This window comes from Anopheles stephensi, chromosome 2, assembly GCF_013141755.1.
Source record: "Anopheles stephensi strain Indian chromosome 2, UCI_ANSTEP_V1.0, whole genome shotgun sequence".
NCBI lineage: Eukaryota > Metazoa > Arthropoda > Insecta > Diptera > Culicidae > Anopheles > Anopheles stephensi.
Window position 1 is genome coordinate 2,129,887 of NC_050202.1, and position 14,234 is coordinate 2,144,120.

The window sequence follows — 14,234 nt, forward strand, 5'->3', positions numbered from 1 at the left end:
CCTTCACGTGTCCTTATTCAAATAGTAAATTAGTCATCGAGAAACAGGTGCTAAAGAAACGAAGAAATATTCGCTTTATATGTCAATATTTATTTTTCCGTTTTTTTGCCGTTCATTTGTTTCGTTCCGTCTTTTACTGGTCTCTGCCGCTCGACTCTCGTATCAATTTCGAAAATTGCTCTATAGACTTACATGCTACGGTAGCTCACACAAACCGCACTACCGGCGGAACCCCACAACACCCCCCCACGAGGCAGGTGTCCTTAGCTTCCTGTCCTGTCCTGTCCTGTGTGTTTCCCTTCCAAACTCATCGCCTAGCGAGTCCTTCAGCTTCAGGTTATCTACGGATTCCTTGTCAAGTTTTGGTAGCTTTCCGATTCCTGTCCTGTATAATTGGCCAAGAGCTGCAATTTCTGCGTTCCGGTTTGATAATCCCGGTCCCTAGCCTCTTCAAGCCAGATCCGACATCTTCCAATCAGTTAAATGGCGGCATTCTGTTTTTTCATGCTTCCGTTGTCTCCAACTTTCTTGGCGCTCGTACTCGCTGTCGTTACGCGTGCCGATAAAATATACTATTTTGCTTTTAAATAGAATTTGGGCTTTCCTTGTCAAATGTGTTTGTTTTTCTTTTTTTGGTTTACTTTTGCTGTTGCTTACAATTTTGTTTCCATTTGTTAATGTTACCATACACACACGGACAATGTTTACAGATGGTTTATTTCGATAGAGTTACGAGTAGAGTTTGTGTTATTCGGATGTCTTACTTGACACGTCGCTTCACTCCCAGTGGAGAGGGTTTGGTTGTTGCTGTGGATATCCATCTCCAAACACTTGGCATTTTCGTCTTGTTTCTACTGCTGACGGTGCTGTTGCTTAACTATGTTACTGGGGGTAAAGAAGGGAAAGAAGGGGGTTCTTTTCATTGGTTTTTGTTCGTGTGATTGTATATTTCTCCGGCTAAGACTTAATTTCGCGCAATGGGGAACGGGCGTTTGACCGTACTTCAATATGAGTGTAGTATTTTAAGTGGTGGCGTTTAGCTAAATTTCGGATTCATTATAGGGGGGGTGCGTGTCTCACGAAACTCTAAGGATTTCTCTACTCCATCATCCTGAACCAATCAACTCATGCCTTATAAAACAACAGGGATGTAAACGATGCGGTCCGGACTATCGCGATTTCGTAGTGCCACTTCCGATCCTCCGATGGACATAATGTATGAATCTGATAATTTCTCTATTTTGATATAGGTATCTATGTTAGTATGTATATATAGTTTAGATTTAATCATATGTATCGTTGGAGTTGTATAAAATTATGTACAATCGGAGTGTAAGTGTAGTTGTGTGGTTTTCTTTTGCGCTAATAAAACTTGTTCCTTTTCCCTAATCTCCAATCAAATGATCAAACTTAAAGCAATTCAATGAAAACAACTTTCCTCTCCATCTCTCTCTCTCTCGCAGTCTTTGTAGAAGTAGCCAACTGATACACAGAAAAAGATAAGAAAAAAAGTCAAAAAAACATTACTATCCAGCAAATAATGCTCCCGAATTGCATTTAGCTTGTGAGCGTGTTTATCGCTTGATTTAGTGTTTCTTTTTGTGTTGGTTGCATGGGTTTTAAATAGACGTTTTTCTTCGCCCACCACCCCCCCCCCCCCAGGTCCGTGACATCGGATATGTCGGACATGACATGGTCCAGTTCGTGCTTCTCCTGCCATGATATAACGTGCCCATGATGGTTTAGATTTGCTTTTTGTGTTTAATTGTAATCCTGTTTTCCGATATGTGGGAATAAATTACTGATATAGTGGAGTTTTTTGGATTAGGATCTACGGAGACCGCTTCTTTTCGCTCCTCTTCTTCAACTCTCTCTCTCTCGTACACTGTGGTCTGAAATACTGGATATAATTTTGCTCTTAGTTTGCTCTTAATGTCGGTTGGAGCAGTTTGCTTTAACTACTAAGTTCGAGTTTGTTTTTGGTTCCACATGGAGCATGAACTTCGGTGGCGCGGTTGAGAAAATGGAAAAGGTTCATTTGAGTGGTCAGACTCCACGAGCTCTCGCCTAACCTTTAAAGATTACTATTGTCTCAGAGAATTGAAAGGTTCGTTGGCGATAAGATTCCCGGGTTTGGTTTTTGGGTCAGGTGTGGTAATTCCGATTTGGTTCCTTGTTTGTGTTCTTAGAGGTTGAACATGTCTGTAACAACTGGAGTACAGATCCTGCTGCCGTGTTTGGACAGACGCGAAGGATAAAGCAGATCCGATGTGCAAGTTTTGCAATAGACATTGTTGGCTGAATGGCTAGAACATGTTAGCGACGATCTGATGCCATCTGATTGTTCCACTAACTTTTTCGATTTACGGCAGATATTAGTCCTCAATACGCACAGATACTTAATTTTATCAACACCAGTGTGTTGGGCCTACTAGACGCCATTTTACTCCTCCGGTGAAGATTAAAATGGGACAAAAACCTAGGAAAACACATAGCTTATACCGCAAATACACACTGTACACATACAGTCACGTACATACACACATACACACACACGCACACAAGGACATGCAGAAACTTCGTACATCCGCCACATACACACACGGTACATCCACACATCCATACGACCATCTTTATCTTCAGGGAAATGAAAGTAAGTAAAGTTAAAACCTGGATCACCTATAGCACGGGTCCTAACCGGTGTTCCGTTGTGTACCAAACAGATTCCTAATACATCCTCTATTAATTGCGACAAAAAGGTTTGAGCATCTCGAAGGCTCTCTGCAAGGATCGTACTTCAGCTGTGTTTGCCAAGAGACATACATTCACTTCCGCCCGGATGCCACCTTGGCTCTAATCATATACAATCGACACTTTTTCGACTCAACTTGGAATGGGATTGTGGAGAGTCGGGGCTTAGCCAAGGGAACAGGAGCGGAGGACCTAAGGAAAGGATTTAGAGTTCTATGCGTTCGCGTTAGAGGTTTTCTACTATTTAAGTTTAATTGTTTTACGGTTTTGCTTTGTCTACTGTTTAGGGCTAGTAAAAGTATGCTGTTTCGCTGCTTCCGAACACGGCCCGGGTGTGTAACCGTTGCCGGATAGCCAAAAACATACCCTTTAAGTACATTTTTCAACCGCCACTCAATATCTTTCGCACTTTCTTCCTCTCACTATATCTAATAAGTATGTAGCGTAATCTTGCGTTATTGTTCTAGTTTCTGTGTGAGTGCTGCGTACCTGGAATAATGGTCTAGCCTTAGAAAGCTGCAAGCGATTGCGGAAACAAAACCTAAGACCTTGGTGGTCTCAAACCTTCAACACGGAAGATTGGGCCTCGCCCGGGGGAAAAGATGAAAACGGGGGGGAGATCCAACAGCCATACGCCGTGTAGAACCAGTCAGACCTAGTGAAGTCCTGGTGATGCGCTGCCGAATGTTTTCCTTTGTGTAAAAATTCTAAAAACGGCAAAACTTCCGATCAATCTTGATCCCCAAAAGGGCCAGAGCGAGTACGTGTGGGGCAGAGGGAGGGAGGAAGGGAGGCAGGGAAGAGAAGGGATAGGGAGCCTAAGATTAAATTAAATCAAAAACCCTTGCTACCGCGCTACGCTGCCATCCTAAATGGCCAAAAATGGTTCCTTGCGAAATCGCAACTAAAGCCAACGTCACATCACCGTGCGACGTGCGCATTAGCTAATGATTGTATTTTGCCATCTGTCAAGTATCGGTTACTCCCGGTCCGGTACTCAAGTCCGGTTACTAATCATCTCCACATACAAACGCACGCGCGCGCTCACGATTTTCACAAAGCTACTAAGGTTTAGGGTTCTACGATCGAGTATGAGTATGAAACAGTGCTCCAATGATTTCCGTGTCCGTGCAGGTGTTGCATTGAGTGGCGGTGGTGGTACAATGGTTTTAGTTGGAGCGTCCTCTAAAACAGGGGACACTTGCACTTGCTCTCATTTTGAGTAGACTATTCCAAGCGTAAGCGATGGGTGATGATGAGTTCGAGATATTATCTGATGTCCCTGTTTTTACTTTGCTTTTGCTGTAGGATATTCTAATATGCGCACACGTTAACCTTAGTGCCCATCGTATTGTTTTGTGTTTCAGTCATCTGTCACTTTGACAATCGGTAGTAGTAGTAGTAGTGGTAGCAGTAGACGGCGCCTGGCAAAATATTTCTCGCAAAATTATAGCGCCTACAAGGTATGAGTTTATGGGCGTAGGTCGAAGCGCTAGACCCATACCAGAGCTGATAGGTGTGCCTAGTAGCAAAAATGGTTTCTCTCTAGGGGTTGTGCGACATGGAATCCTTATCACGGCACACTGTTGGCTTTGGAGTAAGGTATGAAGATGCAAATACTGATCGATGGAAGATAAATGCTGCATTTCTTTATGGAACAGATCTGGTGTTTGAACCTTCCCTGACTGGTAGATTTACTGGCTATATCTGTTAAACGGAAAGTAGTGGCAGATGATTAGCCGCCTGTGGATTTAGTCAATCATCCACAACAAATTACTCTATTATGATGGTTAGTTGTGTGTGTGTGAGTGTGTTTTTCTTGGGGTTAGACGTCTTGAACTATGATACGTTCGGTGTATAGCTATAGGTCTCGCTAAATTAGGTTAAGGATTTTTCTACACACTGCTGCCTATAATTTCGTGCCACTGGCAAACGACTCACCGTCAATAATGTACACTGAACGTCTCCGTAATTGCCAAATTACGGCCTGCTAGTAGAGGATGCTGTAGAGCCAATAACGAAGAGGATGACATCCTTAACACGTTTGACGTAAGGATGCTGACGTGTGACGTGTAGTCGTACGCTCAATAAACGCAGCTCGCTAGGTAAAACGGATGTAACTAGCGCACTATCTGTTTTCCTACCGGGAAATGAGAAGAAAAATCTATCAAACGAGGCGTTGAATTGAACCGAAAAACGGTACATCGGAGACAAAGCAGTTCGGTGAGGCTTTCTATGACATTACAATAATTATTAAGCTAAGCTTTTCATCTCCGCAGAGCTGTACACGATTAACATTAAAAATTGGATAATTTTCTTCTCACTTTCTCCTCCCCACTCTCTCTCTCTCTCTCTTCCTCCTTTGCTTGCCGTAATTTTCCGTTCCGTTGTCGAGTTTAGTTTTTTTCTCTTGTCTTTAATATCTTCTTTTACTAACGCTACGTTTCTTGCTATGGTTTTATTACATATTCGACTTTTGGTTTCTTCTCCCTTTTTTTAAATTAGTTTCTACCGATTTCTATATCTTTTTTTTTGTTGTTTTACTATGATAAGGTTGATTTCTTTTGCGTTCGTTTGCTTTTTTTTCTTTTGTTTACTTTAGTTTTCTTTTATATTTACCATAATATTCATTATGTGGTATAATTGTTTTCATTAATTGCTAGAGTTCGTGCTGTTGATCTCCTGCTGCTTCACAGCTGTGATGTTGTTCGTTTCGGTCAACGTGTTGTTCGTGTTGCTCGCTGTTGTTGCTTTGTTTGTTTGTTTGTTTTGGGTACACTGTTTACTCCCTTTTTTCAATATACACCCTGCGCGGTTTTTGATGACCAACCAGACAGTCCTGCAAAAGCGGGAAGAGATGGAGAGGAAAATGTTGGGTGAACGTTAATACATGATCCAACAGCTCGGGGGTCATACAGGTAAGAAACAAAGGTAAAAACCAAACGGATGTGTGAGTATCAGTATCAACGGTTACTTAGTTATAACAACAACAGTACGTCTGTCTAGTTTGTAATACTCGAAGCCGTAACTGCCCATAACGCAGGCAAACTAGAGATGCGATATCAAGTCAAATGTCTACCATCGATCAAATGAGAGTAGAAAATGGATGTTGAAGCAAAACAAAGTAGAGACTCGAGAACGGAAAACAAAACATCATCACGATCCGACCTTACGACAGCTGGTGGCGGTATACTTACTTCATATAGTGCCGAAAAATTTGTTCTCCAATTAGCGTGATTTTTGTTTGCGTCGTTCTTTGAATGAATGATGTTCTGTAAGAGATGTTTTGCGTCGATATTCCGAATTCAGTCGTGTTTCGGTGGTGATGATGGTAATGGTGTACTAGTAGTAGTAGTAGCAGTAGTGGTAGTAGCTGTGGTTGTTATTATTATCGGTGATTGGTGGTGGATGCTGGTGTTGGTAGATTGCTGCACTCCATTTTCCAAAGGATTTCCTTTTGCGAAAGATACAGTCTTTGGAACTGGTGGGCGGGGGCTGCAGTACTATCTGAGGCTTGATTGTTTGTTGTGGTGTAGCTGTGTTTGTTTTTTGTTGTACTAGTAGTAGTAGTCGTTATGTGTTACGTGGTCGAACAAGTAATATGCAACAGGACCGGGCAAGAACCCCCGTTGTCACTGGGCGCGACTTTTCCTCACAGTATGGGTGTGATCTCTGCTGCATGGCAGCACTAGGTCGCAGCAACTGCCGGCGGTCAGTTTAACGATGGCGAATGGCTTGTGCAGCGTGTCGATGGCAATGGCGTGATTCCTTCAAAAATTGAAGCATTTTTACAAGTCGTCACTCGTGCCGCGCTCGCACGAAAACTGTCCCATAGCGCGCTCGGTTGTGTTGCATACTATATTTTCGGACCAATTTCTCTTCATCATTTTATACTCAATGTGTCACGCTGTCTTCCCGCTACTAGCCGACGTCGATCCATGCCGTGAAGTCGAGCGCGATGATGTTGGTCTGACCTTTCCGCCCCGAGTGACGTTTGTGGCGTCGCCGGGTGTACTAATCACCTCACCAGCATCGATCGGATCGGATTGGTAACGTTTTGTTGTTTTTTTGTTGTTGTTGTATCTCTTGAATCCTTTTCGCTCGTTTGTTCCTCGCCTATGTTTCATTCGCTCGCTCGCTCGCTCGCTGTCACGTTCGCGTTCTCACCTTCCGTTCCGTTCGCTTGCTAGTATCATTCATTCGTGCTGTCATTCTGTCTGTCGTACGCTCATCAGACAAACCACTCGTCTTTCTGTGAGGTTTGTTGCGATAAATCCGGACCTAATTGTCTTAATTTGCCAGGCACCAAATGGGACGGACTTTGGCCATCAATTTGTGTGGAATGCGGAGGTACCCTGCAATAAGACACGCAGTTTGACGGCGTGGCACGATGCGCCGACCGGGAAAGAAGAGGATTTGAATTTGTTGTTATTTGTGGGGATGGTGGGATAGCGGGAGTGGCGATCGACTGAATCGCGGGATCGCGGTTCGAGAGAAGGAAGTGGAGCAAAGCAAAATTACCTAATGGTCCCGCAGGGTGATGCAAGTTTCCCGAAGCAGGTATTGTTGTTGTTTCCCGCGGCAGAGTTCCTTGTAGATGCTTCGATGAACCATTCGATTCGATCATCTGGTTCACTGTGCGTTTGTGTGTGCGTTTGTGTGTGCGTGTGTGTTTTTCATTTGTAGATCCAGCCATACATTGTTAGGTATGTTCCATCGTTCCGTTGCATAGCATTCCAGACATTTTCCATCCAGTGAGATAGTGTTTTAATCGTTTACAGTTTGTGACATCATCATGGTGGTTTTTGGTAGCAGCCGTACGGATTTGGGCGTTCCGACAGTGCGTTGCACATTGGCGAGATTATTTGAGGTTACCATAAGGAAACAAAATGGATGACGAAAATGAAGCATGAGCCATATGAAAGAAAGAAGAAAAGAAACAAATAGAAACAGTGTGAGAAACAACGTTCATTACATGATCAGGCGAGGCATCAATTTAGCAGCACATCCTAAAGGCAGGCACAACTGGGGGAAGGGTTCCAGGGTCGGAAGGGCGGGACATGTTTACGCATGGTACTAGGATACTGAACTATGAGTATTATTAACCATCTAATAAGCATCATACTCGAACGGTAAGCCTACGGAAAATGAAGTCTAACAGGGGATGCCGACGCCCTGACGATCTCGGCTGGCAGGGTTGTGCGATCGTCGGCATCGTCTTGCGACAGCAAACACAACAAGGTAGGCATCTAATCGAATCGACAAGAAACTCGAACAAAACCACTCAGAACAGCAGAAGATCGAGGCAGGTAAGCACAGTCAGTGTGGTCTTGACATGGGTGAGCGCTGGTAGCGCAACGGATCTCACTTACACTGTATCGAAGAGTTTAGCTGGTTGGGTGTGTTGCGTGCATTGCGCACGTACACACAGATCGTGATGCCGACGATGCATCCGCAAACGACCAGACTGGCCACACCGATCAGTATGACCCACGTCAGATCGATACCGAAGATCGTGTTGATGTACTGATCGGGGCCTGGGCAGTTCGGGCCGACGGCCTCATCCGACCCGTCCGGGCAGTGGTTAACACCGTCGCACCGGAGATCCTGATGTATGCAGAAGTCCTGCAACGCACACCGGAAGTCGGCACAGTTAAGCTCTGTCGGTGAAAAGAGAGAGAGAGAGAGAAAGAGAGAAGCGTGACAGTTGCGAGCTGACGTACGGGAAGCCGCTGGTCGAGATGGCACCTACTTGAATCTTTCACGGATGTTATGACCATCTTGAAACCGTTTGTCTCCGTGCCCCAGTTGTCGGTCACGTACTTGAAGGTGAGAAAGTTCGTCTTGGTGAACAACGCTCCCACTGATTGTTTTGTGTCCTTACAGGTCAGGTCCGCCTGTGGAAAGAAAGAGTGCGAACAGTGCGAAAAGTTTAAAACTCGTCACTCCCCACGTGCGCCCCTGCGTCCGTTAATCGTTTAATGGTGGCCGGGTGGAGGTCGGCCGGAGCGCGGGTGAGATAATAAATGAGATAAGTTAGGGTAAAGAGTATGCTCGAGCTGAGCGGTCCGTGGTTCGCCCCGAAGACGGCGGGCAACAGGATGGATGATAAACGGAGTCCATAATTTGTCGAATGGATTCCTCGCTGTTCCGCAAACTATCCACATTCTTGGGAAGCAAATCTTTTGCTGCCAGCGACTCGTGGCGAAACCCGGCGGGAGGAGGAGGAGACGGTTCCGGGGCTGATTGGCGTAATATTTAAACCTCCTGTCGTCTGTGTTGTCTAGCGCTTGTGACAGTTTTCTGTCCGCCCGGGCACGTCACTACCCGCTACAACGTTAATGGCGATAAGCTTTTATAATTGTTTTTTAAACTACTTGTAAGTGCAGCAGCGCGCGAAGAGAAGACGCGATTCAAATCGGACGCCCGTTGTCACTGGGAACAAAGTTATGGTTTTTAATTTCGCCCCGGACGCTTCGGATATTAAATATCACTTTGAATATTACTTTTCGCCGGTGAACTCCTCCGGGGGGGCTCGTTCGGGGGAGGGGATCGACCGGAAGTTCCGGGTGCGAATTGGGGGTTTGGGTTTTTATGGCCAGTTCTTACTCACCTTATGCGTACCAACAGCGTGTGCACCGTCATATACATACAAATGATCATTACAGTCTAGTTGTAGCATATCGAAACGTAACATAAATCTCTGCAGTATGGAGTGCGTTTGAAACGTGACCACACAGTTTAGGTTTCTCTCGTTCCTCGACAGAAGGGTAGCACCATCTATTTTTCTATAAAGTAACTGTAGAAAATGATTTTTACAGATCGATTCCATGTAATCTGCAATGGAGAGAAAGAGAACAGTGCGAAGAGAAGCTTGTGGTTAGTTTGCCTGCGGTTTGCCCGTTTGTGTGTCGTTGATTGATATAGATGTGTGTGTGTGTGTGTGTGTACTGTGGAAACAGATTGATTGGAAAGATTGCTTTGGGACGCTGATTTGCTGCGATCCTCGAGTCAAACTTTGGCCCTTTGGTCCGGCGGTCTGATGGCACCGGGACTGACCGGTTGACTCGCAGATAGAAAAGTGGAAAGTTTAATTAACCTGCAATATGGTCATTTTTGGAGCGATGAATGTATAAGCTGTCACAGACTTCCTAACTGAGGACACAACTATTCGGTGACAAAAAAACGAGGACCGACGTACCAACATTGTTTTCCAACAGGAAGCTCAACTCACCAAAAAAAATGAGCCCAAAAGGAATCAAAACCAAACCACAAAGAGTAACTTTCATTTGTGGCTAAGTGTAACAACTAAATCTCTACCTTTTTGGACTCCCTCCGCGCCTTACCCGCACGCACAACTCTACTACCGGGGCAGGATGTGGTTCATTTTTCATTTCGTATCGCGTTCACACGAGTGCCGCTGGCAGCTCGGCAGCCACTTGGCAAGGCGACACAAAAACACCGAAAAAACGTCCGTCTCGTTTGTCAATCGAAGTCCTGGTGAGCCTGGTGAGCCTGGTCCTCAGCTGGTGGAATGAGTTTTTTTTTTGGCTGGCTGTGTGTTTCGTGGTGCCAGAGATTAGGATCAGTGTGAAGGGAAGCGGATTGGTGGTGCCGATCAGCGTTTCCGGGTTGGAGTAGCGAGTTAATAAAAGTTTACAGCGTTGATAGTCCACGAGGAGAGGCAGAGAGCGAGAGAAAGAGAGTGAGTGACAAACGACAAAAGCCAGCAGTGTTTCCAGTCGATCTATCACTGTATCGATAGCCCTCGGGCGGTTGGCGATGAGGCTGTCAGTGGGCGTGCTGTGTATGAGTGTCGGACGACTTTTTGTATTTTGAGTATTTGGAAGCCAGAACTTTATCGTATCGTTTCGGACTGTGTAGTGTATCGCAAACATTTCATGCTTTCACGACAATTTATCAAGCTGTGCTGGGTATGTGTTTGAATCGTCGGAACTCTACAATTTTTGGGGCATAGATCTACCAAGTCCAGAGGCTCTGCCGAAGACAATAGGAACATGACTTGTATCTTTAAACTTAATCAAATATTACTCCTCCTATATAGGGACCAATCGGAGGCTCGGCTTCTGCGTACAACAGCTACAGCTGTGCCTCAGCAGTTTGGAATAGAACATTTGAAAAGGATTGACACACAAATTGAATCTGTTTTTGCACTTAGCCCAACCATCCCTGTGTCTAATCTCGGTGTCCCTTCTCCACCTCCCCCCACAAGGAACGATTCTACTAACATAAAGAACCAATGAGCCACAAACGTACCAACACACATACACACACACGGGGGGGCCTACTGCACGTCGGCATACATCCCGGCGTGGTAATTGGCCGTTGATTACGGTTCGTAAATAATACAAAAACTTCCGCACCCGCGCTCAATTATGCTCAATTAAAAAGTAATTACTGTCCAGCTGTCCGTCGTCGGGCATTGGGTCGACCTTAGCCACGTTTTAATGGGGCGTCGTCTACGCGAGCCACTGGTCCTCGCCAGGTGGTGATGGTGGTGACATTAGCGAAAGAACACCTATCACCATCACCATGTGCCGGGAGACCATTTGCGTGTCGCGCACGTCCTCGGACGATGATATTTTGTCCCTCATCCTCCGATTGGGGCCCATGTCGCAATTGCAAATCACGTTTTGCGGCAGTAAAACGGCATTATCAAGATTTTATCGATTACATCGCATTAGTGGTGGCACAACAGTCGAGGCAGGCTCTTTGCACTTAAATGTTAACAACGTTGGAGGATTCGAGTGGTTTTGTGTTTACTTTTTTGCTTGCCTGCGTCGCGCTTCCTTACCTCCTCCACTCAGCATGTTTTGTTTCGCGCGGGTACGCAGTGACCAACCCCGTGACTGTGGACTTGGGGTTATGTGTCGTACCGGCGTACGACATCCTCGAGCGCCTTGATAAGCTGCTGTTGACACTTCAGGGACACGACAACGGTTTACCGAAAGCAGAAGCTGAAGCCGGGGTGTCATGAAGGACACTCCTGACACACTTGACACGGCAGACTTTCTTATGTGTGATGCCCGTGCCGTGCTCCTCCCTGAGCGGGTTGGCGTACGAGCGGCTGACACTCGACGGAAGGCTCGCAGGGAAAGGACAGCTGCAAGCCGTGTGCGTGCCCGAGCCCGGATTCTAAGCTCCGGACGTCACTCAGCAAGGGGCATGTCTGAGGGCTTGTTATGGCACGAATTAGTAGCACAGCTCCACGGCTGCACACACACGACACGAAACAATGGCGACATCCGTGCAGAGCTTATTGACTCAATGTAAAACCGTTTATGACGTTCGACGCTTGGCTCGGGTGTCCTTGGGTGTTGTGGGGAGAGAAGGGATGAGAAGGGATGCGGTTGTTTAAAGCAGCAGAAAGTTTAAAACCAGCTGGATCACAAAACAAAACGCCAAGAAATGGGGCCATTCAGTCAGGTCCGGAGCGACGAGCGATATTGAAGGGACGTTTGCCCTCCGGTGACGGTGAAAGGAAGCAAGGAAAGATGCTTCTTTAGCTGGTCTTGCTCTCACTTTTTTTGCCTCGTCGTCGAAAAACATATTTTCGCAGCCGGGTTTTTTTTCTTATCAGAGTTTAAGTAGATACTTCGGTCGGGTATCAAGTTTGTTTTTGTGTGGGTTATTGTGTAAAGTTTACACGCCATTGTCACTCGTCAACCGAGGAACAGGCTGTGCTGCGGCCGTCTTAATCTGTTACATACTTTGCATGTTTCAAGCGGCCACTTGGTGCGCTTGGCCCGCAGCGAAAGGAAAAGATACGCAATTAGCGAAACCACTACAAAACATGCCCTTCAACATCTGTGCTAGTTCGAGCGTTGGATAAAACGTTTAAAAACTACTAGATTTGATTGCGCTAGTTTGCGAGAGTTGTTGCAGTTGTTTGTGTGGTTGTGGTTGATGCGTGAAACATTTCACAGGATTTCAAGTGAAATATTTCAAGCAGGCGCAAATTGTGGATACTAAGGATTCTTAGTAATGGTTTCTCAGTGTTCTGTATGAAATGCTTGAAGGCTGTTTGACGTAATTTAAAATACATTAAACTGCTAGGAGAGTTGTAAAAACTTGGGAGCAGTCCAGATGCCCAGATGATTTGAACTAGCTTGAACTGAAGACTTAGCCTCCAGCATCTTGTTGTTTATGAGATAATAAAAACTAAATATTTCTTTCACTATTTCCATCCCACCACAGCAAGATGTCTTCATTACCTACTTTCACCCCAAATCCAACCCAACATACACCGAGTTCGGCTCACACTGCCAAAGATTAGCTGCTCGCTGCATCCTTCCTGTATCTCCTCACAAGACAGGGGAGGGAGAAAAAAAGAATCCCCAAAAACCTCAGCTGAGCCGAATCGAAGAAAGCTAACTTTTATCGCCCTCGTCCCCTTCCGACAGGTGTGCGTGCATGCGTGTGTGTCTGTGTGTCGGATAAAACCTCACAATTTCCTTTTATTTTGGGTTCGTCTTTCTTGTTTGGGAGGCCCAGCAGATTTTCTTGCAGCATTCACTCGCAACGCGAAAACGGAGCCGTGGGATGAATCGGGTGGAAAAATGTAAGAAAAAAAGTAAGGACAAAGGAGGTTTCTTCTGATAAGGTTCTGAATATATCCGGCCCCTTTCCAACCGCACACCACCGTCCGTGTACCGGCGTCGGGTTTGGTCGGTCGGTCCTATGGTCTGTTGTGTGGTTCCCACTTGAGCTCAGCGTTGCGTGAATTTCATCAGCGGTAATACTCCTGCCGCCCGCCAGGGTTTTGCCCCGTGGTGGACCGGAATGATCAAAGGACTAATGTGCCAGTTTCGATTCTCTTCCTACTTTTCCGCATGGCTTACGATTGGAAACATGGCTGCGGATGTTGTCCGCCTGATGCTGGGATTTGCTGTTTTGTACCGGCTGGCAAACGCGTACAAAAGGCTTCGGCACACATACAGGCCGCTTGAGGACGGTCGCCCGGCACTGCCGCGTCCACGTCATTGAAGTCGTCATCGCGCGCACGAGAAGCGTTCCAAAGCGCCATTATGACAGTTGCGTATGTTGTTCTACGGTCGTCCCACCATCAGTTTGGTCCTCGTACGCAGCCTGGTACCGTAGCTGGTGGGGTGGTGCGAAATGTTCGAATCGAATCTGTGGCACACATCTTGTGGTGTCTCTCCGGTTTTTCGTGTGCGACGCACATAGCTTTTATGAGGCAAATCCCTTTAATCATAGCAATTTATAAATTTCTATACCCAAACTAAAACCGCCGGGAGTGAATTCGGATTGCGGACCCGGTTACCGGAATTGAGAAGCTTTTCCGTTTGGGATGGAAAACGGGTAAATGGGTCCTTTGATTTCGGTTTGGTGGGTTGGAGGCTGGAGCTGAAGAATATTCGTCGACAGCAAAAGGTCGCGATTCTCGTGAGGAATTGGAAGATTTGCAGACCGGGTCCGGGTTACGGTTCGATATCAATTGA

General features: G+C 45.9%; 1 protein-coding gene across 2 annotated transcripts in view; it reads right to left on the bottom strand.

Annotated features, from left to right (window-relative positions):
• Positions 1-69: 69 nt before the first annotated feature.
• Positions 70-14,234, bottom strand: part of LOC118503076 — a 62,730-nt gene continuing 48,565 nt past the window's right edge. Inside the window, exons 3-8 of one of the 2 annotated variants that reach the window (XM_036035953.1) lie at positions 9,365-9,588; positions 8,504-8,648; positions 8,124-8,411; positions 7,273-7,386; positions 5,949-7,106; positions 70-5,590 (exon numbers count right to left, since the gene is read on the bottom strand). In XM_036035953.1, the coding sequence (XP_035891846.1) occupies positions 7,042-7,106; positions 7,273-7,386; positions 8,124-8,411; positions 8,504-8,648; positions 9,365-9,588 (836 nt within the window). In that variant the 3' untranslated portion in view covers positions 70-5,590; positions 5,949-7,041. The remainder of the gene's footprint in view (positions 5,591-5,948; positions 7,107-7,272; positions 7,387-8,123; positions 8,412-8,503; positions 8,649-9,364; positions 9,589-14,234) is intronic. The other variant, XM_036035954.1, reaches the window with a different exon arrangement.